The sequence below is a fragment of the Alosa pseudoharengus genome, unplaced genomic scaffold (genome assembly GCF_046254945.1).
Source record: "Alosa pseudoharengus isolate Yale_2024_CS ecotype anadromous, Long Island Sound unplaced genomic scaffold, YU_APseudo_1.1 YU_APseudo_1.1_scf_4, whole genome shotgun sequence".
Lineage (NCBI taxonomy): Eukaryota > Metazoa > Chordata > Actinopteri > Clupeiformes > Clupeidae > Alosa > Alosa pseudoharengus.
The window spans coordinates 14886560-14894454 of record NW_027468774.1 but is presented as its reverse complement, the minus strand read 5'-3'; the positions used below and the strand labels follow the sequence as shown (position 1 = coordinate 14894454).

At 43.4% G+C, this 7895-nt stretch overlaps 1 protein-coding gene across 1 annotated transcript; it reads right to left on the bottom strand.

The window, feature by feature from the left end:
• Positions 1-1878: 1878 nt before the first annotated feature.
• On the bottom strand, positions 1879-5888 carry galr2b (galanin receptor 2b). The gene is made up of 2 exons (XM_076266622.1): positions 5515-5888; positions 1879-2659 (listed from the first exon to the last, which is right to left on the bottom strand). Exons 1-2 carry the CDS (start codon positions 5886-5888, stop codon positions 1879-1881), a joined length of 1155 nt encoding a protein of 384 aa, XP_076122737.1.
• Between the last annotated feature and the right edge of the window lie 2007 nt (positions 5889-7895).

The following is a 7895-nucleotide window of genomic DNA, read 5'->3' as shown; positions in this document are numbered from 1 at the left end:
ATCGTGCATCCATGCAGGCAAAACGTGATCAAATGTGGCGACGTTTACAATACGTGACAGCCTACAGTTAATGTGAATCGCGGACAATAACCAAAGAAAGGAATTTGCACCTCCATTCACCAATTAAAGGCTGTAGTAGGCCTAGTGTTTCTACATGTTGGCACAAAACGTAATTTCTGTCAGAAGCCAGTCTATAATGCATACAGGGGTAACATGAGGTGAGTCAGACAGAAGAGGGGCCTGTCTTAGTAGTCTATTCCTGAATCCTGTCCCTTTCAAACGTTAAAATTGTGTGATTAGCCGCCAGCATAATAAAATCTAAATTAAAAGACAAAATCTCAAACCTATGAGTCTAAGCCTTAGTTTAAAAAAATCTTCAGGTGTAAGTAATAAGTCAAAGAACCACATTCTGTGTAATATAGAGGTTATCATAAGATACTCTAGTTTGTAATTTCTTTTAAAGTATACATTTTGAACACAAATGGAGTCACGGGTCCAGGGACGGACCAGTGAAGTTGCTTCTTCTCCACCCTTCTCTTTTCACAGGGGGGGGGGTCCGTCAAAAGTTTGGAATAACCTAATTGACTGACCTAACTAAAGACTTGTTTGTGATTTTTAATAATATTTTTGCATGGTAGGAAATGTATTGAAATTCTGTTTGGGGGTCCCTCAGACCCCACCACAGATTTGGTCCCCCCCAATGTTGACATCATGACTACGGCCTACGGACTTCAATAAACACATTTATTTTTTCAACTTTTACAATATTACGCACTTGGCTACTGAACGCAAATCTGCAGGAGAGAGAATACACGCAGCCTACGCAGTGTGTAGCGCAATGTGTAGGCTATTTGTATACCAACTAACACTGTTAGCCAATTCACTAACTCAAGACTTCAGTGTCATCATATACAACATTTTACATAACAAATACAGAAAGGATGGAGGCAGCAAAGGTAGAGGAGTCATTTCAGATGGGTCAAGAACAAGGTGAATTTGTATGTTTCTCAAAACGTAGTCCAACCCTGCATTAGAGGAGCTGAGCACACTCGCTGTTTAAAGTCATACACAACGGTAAACTAAAACTAAGCTAAAGGTAAATGTTACAAAGTTGGCAAAATTAATATAGGCTATTATTAGCCATGAAATTACTAGGCTATGAATCGTTTTTTTTTTGGGGGGGGGGGGGGTTACAAACATATTCAAAATCATCCCCCCCTCTGTTTTTTACACAAATCGCACCCTGCATATAAGATATGATAAATACTGTTTTTTTGTATCCACAGTGAGAATGCAATCACTGAAGGCAACAGGGTTGAGAATATAAGAGATCACAGCTTTAAGTTGAAAATACTGATTAAAGGCTTCAAGACCAAGTTAAAGTGCAGTCTTAGTCGAGGAGCAGCTTTTTCATATCAATTTGTTTCATACAAACAGGAAACATCACAAAGCCACATGCTTAGAAAGCCAACATCGGTTACAACAAAATTCATAGGAATAGCTTTGAAGTGAAACATATATATATATATATTGATATAAAGTGAATAGTAATATTATTTAAAGCTCATTTTGGCACATGTATTTACAAATGAAACCAGGTCCATTTATCTAGGAACTGTCCAAATGAAATCCAACAGGTTTGGCCATACTGAACCTTCAGTATATTGTATATAACTTCAGTATAAAGTTAAGTAGACTGGCAAGAGGCTTGAAACAACACCCCAGTGACAGCCTTAGTTTTGTATGCTTTCACTGGCAGCCGAGCATCAAAGTCCTTGGAACAGATCCGAATCCACTTATCTCTTACAGCTACAGTATATGCCATTTGCTCTGTGATGGCTTTCCATCAGAATGGATTTTCCACTTCCTTTTGTGCGCTCAAGGCTGACTCTGAAAAGGTAGCGAAATGGCCGCCACAGCTCCGTCCGGAGGTGCTGCTGAGCCTGATGCCAGCGGCCTGCTCTCCATCTCGCGTTCGTTGGCCGGTCGACCGTTCTCTTCGTGCATCTGTGACACCTCGGTGGAGCCGGCCTCGAAGCCCGGCACAGTGTTGGCCACATGCACCACGTGCACCTTGTTGCGGCCACTCTTGCTCAAGATGCAGCTGAAGACCTTCTTGAAGCCCTTGCGGAAGTGCTTGGAGACCAGCGCGTAGACGATGGGGTTGAGGCAGGAGTTGGCGTACGCCATGCAGTGCGAGAGCAGCCTGAAGGCATACGTGGTCTCGTTGAACGGGAAGTCACCGTACAGGTAGCACAGGATGACCACATGGTACGGCAGCCAGCAGATGCAGAAGAGGACCGTGACGATGATGATCATTTTGGTGACCTTGCGTTTGGCCCGTTTGGACTCAGACATGCCGTCCAGCGGGTCCACGGCCGTCCAGAGGTACTTGATGGTGCGCGTGTACGACAGGCTGACAATGAGCACAGGGATCACGTAGCCGAACACAAAGGTGCATGTGTCCAGCACCTTCCGATTGCACTCTTTCCAGCCTGGAATGCACATGTTGCCGGTCTCGTAGTTGACCAGGTCGTAGTAGCTCAGATACGGCCCAGCAAAGACCAGAGACAGTCCCCAGATGACCACCATGGCCAGTCCTGCATTACATGGCGTGCGCAGTTCCCTAGAACGCAGTGGGTAACGGATGGCAAGGTACCTGCAAACAACATAGGATATTCATGTAATTTTAAAGACTAGACAGTTCTATACTCATTGCCCCATTATCTCTAGGGTGCTGTGCTGTATCATATTTCTCCTTGATAATACAGATCTAATCTGTGTAGCACAGCGAAACGGCAGTCATATAGGTTTTTTTTTCTTCCGGATTTTTTCATTATTATTTTTTCAGTAATTTTGTGTCAACGATTCCCAGAACACTGAAAGACCGGGATGCCAGAAATCTTGGTGGGCATGTAGCCCCACAAGGATGACATGGAACCATTGTTTTTCGTTTTGATCCGTCGGCCACCCGCCGGACTGGACACCTAATAGGAGGGTAGGCCGGACACAGTTTTCTGTGAATATCTCAAGAACCGTAGGGCCTAGGAGGACCACATTTTTTTGTATGTTGGTCTTAAGGGGCCATGTCAACCCATCCCATAACCACTCATTTGATGTATAGTGCCACCTAGTTAAAAATGAAAAAGCAAAAATTAGGTGTTGTAATCACAGGTATCTCTGGCTGAAAGGGTCAAAACTGCATGAAATTGGAGGTGTAGGATCATTGTGACACCCTCTGAATGCATGTCAAGTTCCGTGAAATTCTGTTCATGGGGGGCCATATCAGCTGCATACACACAGGGTTGGGTAGTAACGGATTACATGTAATCTGGATTACGTAATCAGATTACAAAAATCAAGTACCGGTAACTATAATCAGCCCAGATTACAATAAAAAAAATTGTGTAATCAGATTACAGTTACATTGTTGGGGATTACCTGATTACATTTTATCATGCAAACAATGCAACTATTTTATGATAGCCTAGCTATCTTTTAATTTGACAAACTTCGAGAAAAATGTAGAAAAAATGTGGGCGGGGGAAGTGGTTGAGCACTGCTCTCCCATGCCCACATCCATGGCTGAAGTGCCCTTCAGTAAGGCACCTAACCCCTCACTGATCCCCGAGCGCCGCTGTAGCAGACATCTCACTCCTCCGGGTTGGTGTGTGCTTCACCTCACTGTGTGCTCATTGTGTGCTTCATCTCACTGTGTGTTCACTGTGTGTTCTGTGTGCTTCACTTTGAGAAAGTCACCAGGTCCCCCTGGTTGAAAAACACCCTCAATTGAAATGGACATGGTGTCATTCAATCTCAGGCCATGTCCCTGGGTCAAAAAAATCCAGCGAAAGCTAAATTCATTTTCCAGGTGTGCCCTTATAAAGGTTAAGCTGAGTTGTGCATGTTTGGAGAATAGTGATCCATGATCACATCCAAGATGACTAAGTGATCAATTTTGGGATGGGGTGAAAATGATGGGATGAGATGTAATGAAATAATAAAGAGAAAAATAGAATGAGAATTCTTTCATCAATTCTGTGGTGCTGTCTTTTTCTTAAGGGACATATTTATTGAAGTAATCTAAAAGTAATCCTAAATTAATCAGATTACGTTACATGATGGTAATCCAACTGATTACGTTACTGATTACAAAAATTGCCATATAATTTGTAGTCAGTAATAGATTACATTTCAAAGTAATCTGACCCAACCCTGCATACACACACACACATACTGTACACACACACACACATACACACAAATAAAAACACACGCAATGCACATGCACACACACACACAGCACACATGTACGCTCACGCATGCACACACAGGCACGCAGACACTCACACACACAGGCACGCACACATAAACACACACACGCACACACACACACGCACACACACAGGCATGCATACACTCACACACACACACACACATATGCACGCACACACAAACATGCAGGCACACGTACACACACATACACACACACACACACAGATAAACAAACACACACAGACATAAACATACACACATAGACACACACACACCCCATTACCCCCACACACACACACACACACTCACAAGCGAACCCCCACACCTACACACACACACACACACACAGAGCGACACATACACAAAAACAAACAGATACTATGCACACACTCATTTGCATAAAGAAGAGTAGGGGATGGAGTAGAAGATGGAGACAAATTGACAAGCCTGATTTATTTTTGCGGAGAGAATGTGCAGGACTGGGCGGCCGTCATAGTTTATACCGCTCTGTGGTATTAATATCTAGTTCCTTAAGCCACAATTCAAAGCTACCACCCTCTGCTAGCTCATTAATCTTTTCAGTTATTTTCAACCATCACTGATATAGAGCTAAGGTAAATCCAGTACTCTTCAATCCTTGGCTAAGTATCTATGCTGCTTTGTAGTTGGAAATGTCTGTGCTTGTATAGGTTTATTGTCAATTGACCAGAAAGTAGTTCAAAATTGGGGTATTGGCAGGCAGGATCAATACTGAGTTAATGAGATGTATTAGCACAGCTAGCTTATGTGACACAGCTCTTTTGTTGTGTAATTTTCTTTTGCGCAGCTGTTGGCACCGAGTATCTCCTCCGAGGTTCTCAGATGATCTATTCAGAGTTCCTACATTTTCCAGGAGGCCTTTGTGTGTCTGTGAGTGTGAGTGTGTGTGTGTGTGTGTGTGTGTGTGTGTGTGTGTGTGTGTGTGTGTGGGTGGGTGGGCTATTGAGAGGTTACAAAGTCTCCTCAGTGTCCAAGGACAATCTGAGGTTAGGATCTATAGACCCTTTCAAGAGAATTCGATTATCAGCATCATAGCTGGCCCCACAAGGCTTCCGTTTTAACATTCCATATGTTATCTTAATGCAGAGGAAGTAGATTGGGAACCAAATAGAACGTTCAAGCATTGTTTTTGTTTTTATTGTTGAAAGGGTCTATAGATATATCCGCTGTGTCGTGTACGGTAGCTTAGCAGCCGCTCACCTGTCCACAGAGACGGCAGCCAGCGTGAAGCTGCTGGCGTACATGGAGAGGTTGATGAAGAAGTGCACCACCTTGCACATGAAGGAGCCGAACACCCAGCCCTCCAGTGAGTAGATGGTGGCCTGGAAGGGCACGCAGAAGATGATGAAGAAGAAGTCGGCCACGCTCAGGTTGAGGATGAACAGGTTGGTGGTGTTGTAGCCAACCTGCCCGCTGCGCAGGAGCACGGCCAGCACCAGACTGTTGCCCACCATGCCCAGCAGGAAGATGAGTGAGAAGACCACCGACACGATCACGCTCGCCGGGTTAAGCTGGTGGCTGTCCGACGAGTTCCAGTAGCCCGCCGTCTTGCCAAAGTCCTCGTGATCAGCCATTGTGATGCACCTAGAGGCCTGTGTGAGTAACAGGGGGAAATTATTTCCTGGAAGAGGTCTTCTTACAATTGATTGAAATCTATGGTCATGGGATATGACAGCTGCACATTTATCAAGAACACTTCAGTAAATAAGCCCTCTGCAGTGCAGGACAACTCGGAGGAACATTTTTGCTTTTATCCTTGAATCCTTGAAAAACAAAAAAACAAAAAAAAAACACTGAGCATGGGCAAAAAAGATATGTTGGCTAAACATGGGTGTGTTAAAATATCAAAAGACTTAATTGATGCTTGCATCAAAAAGCGGGCAGCGCTAATTGGTTTATTTATGATTCACAGCGGGTTATCGTGTCTGATCTTAGTGAAGGGATCTGGATGAGTGCCTCACTCTGATGAAAGACACCCAGATGCCCGTGAACATTGGAGATAAACTCGATGGGGTATCTGCTGTAACATGTGTTTAAAGGGACTATGCATAATAATGCACCAGTTTTTCTAAGGTAACCTGGTTTTGGAAAAACTATTATGACAGAATATCCCAATAGAAATTCATATGAGGGTGATAATTAAAAATTATGAAATGTTAAAGAATGGTATGAAAGAAAATACAGACCAAATTAAGAAAATAGAAACGGTATACCTTTCCCAAAGTGATGGAGTCTTAAGGTATCCTGTAACAGTGTTTGTTCTTCACCCCGAAAACCAATTAATCTGGAATGACACAAAGGACTCTCAGTGTATTATTTTCCTATTTTAACACCTACATTTAGATCACTAACTGAAAAATAACCTCAGGATACAAAAATCAAGTCATTGACAAAAAATAGAGATGCAATTCTGTCTAAGTCTATGCTACTGATAAAAATAGATTCAGAAATGATTGCACGATTGAGTCAATTTTTCACTTTTAGTCATCCAGCAGTGATTGAGAACTTATTGACGTCAGTGTGCTACTTAAAGAGGATTTGTGAAAATATTGATAGGCAAAGGCAAAATGCCTCAGCAAAGAAAAGGAATATGGCAACAATTTTCTTTGAAAAGCCCACTTGCCATGCATACCTCTTTGCTGATGACAGTTTCTTTGATGCGCTCCTAGGACAGCCTTGTCCTCTCTCACAGACAGAAACATAGCTTTCAGAGCATAGGGCCACAGAATTATACGTAGGAAGGAGAGAGGAAGATAAAAAGATAGAGCTGGACTGGCAGAAGGGAGAAAGTGTGTATGAGAGAGAGAGAGAGAGAGAGAGAGAGAGAAAGAGTGAGAGAGGGTGGGGGGAGAACTGATGTGCTTCTATATCACACAGTTCTCAGAGAGATGCATGCAAACCTGTCCTGTTTGCTTTTTTTCATTTGAAAAATGAATGTGCAGCAAAGACCCATTTCCCAATCCCCAAGGCTACGGACTCCCAGCAAACAGCAATATCAGACCTCAAGGTTATGAGCACACACTGTGAGTCTCAACCATTGAGTTATTGATTCTATCGGTTTGCCGTACACCCTGTGACACTGGGTGACACCTCTCCTGTCTCTTACTGTGCAGTTGACATTCTATTTGGAACACACATACACTGACAGCGTGCAGCGAATGAACACTCCTTATACACTGACAAGGGAAATGAAATCATAACTATCAACAATCAATACCCCCTACTATCCACCCCCCCCCCCCCCGCCCCATACCCCAAAAAAGCATTCTGTGCAAGTGTCCGTAAATATATAATGAATATAGCCTATGTGCAAAAGCAGAGAGTTTCTCTACGACTTTTTTCTGACTCTGTGACTTTTTTCTGACCGTCTCCTTATCCCCTGTTCAGATCCCTTCCCCTCATGCTCTGACTTTGTAGGTGATGTTATACTTTGATCCTCAGCGACAGTGAGAGAAAAAAACCCAGTAGTGCTACTGAGAGAGAGAGAGGCAGCCTCTTAAGCCACCCGGCGCCACCTGCCAGGGAAAACCCATCAGGCTTTGGTCTCCAGGTTGTGTCCTCTGGACTGTATGGTGACTGCA

Bases quoted from the DNA above. Each gene is read 5' to 3' on its own strand.
- galr2b (XM_076266622.1), bottom strand. From the start codon at position 5,888: ATGGCTGATCACGAGGACTTTGGCAAGACGGCGGGCTACTGGAACTCG. The intron at 2,660-5,514 runs GTGAGCGGCTGC...TGTTGTTTGCAG, and splicing joins GCTGCCGTCTCTGTGGACAG to GTACCTTGCCATCCGTTACC.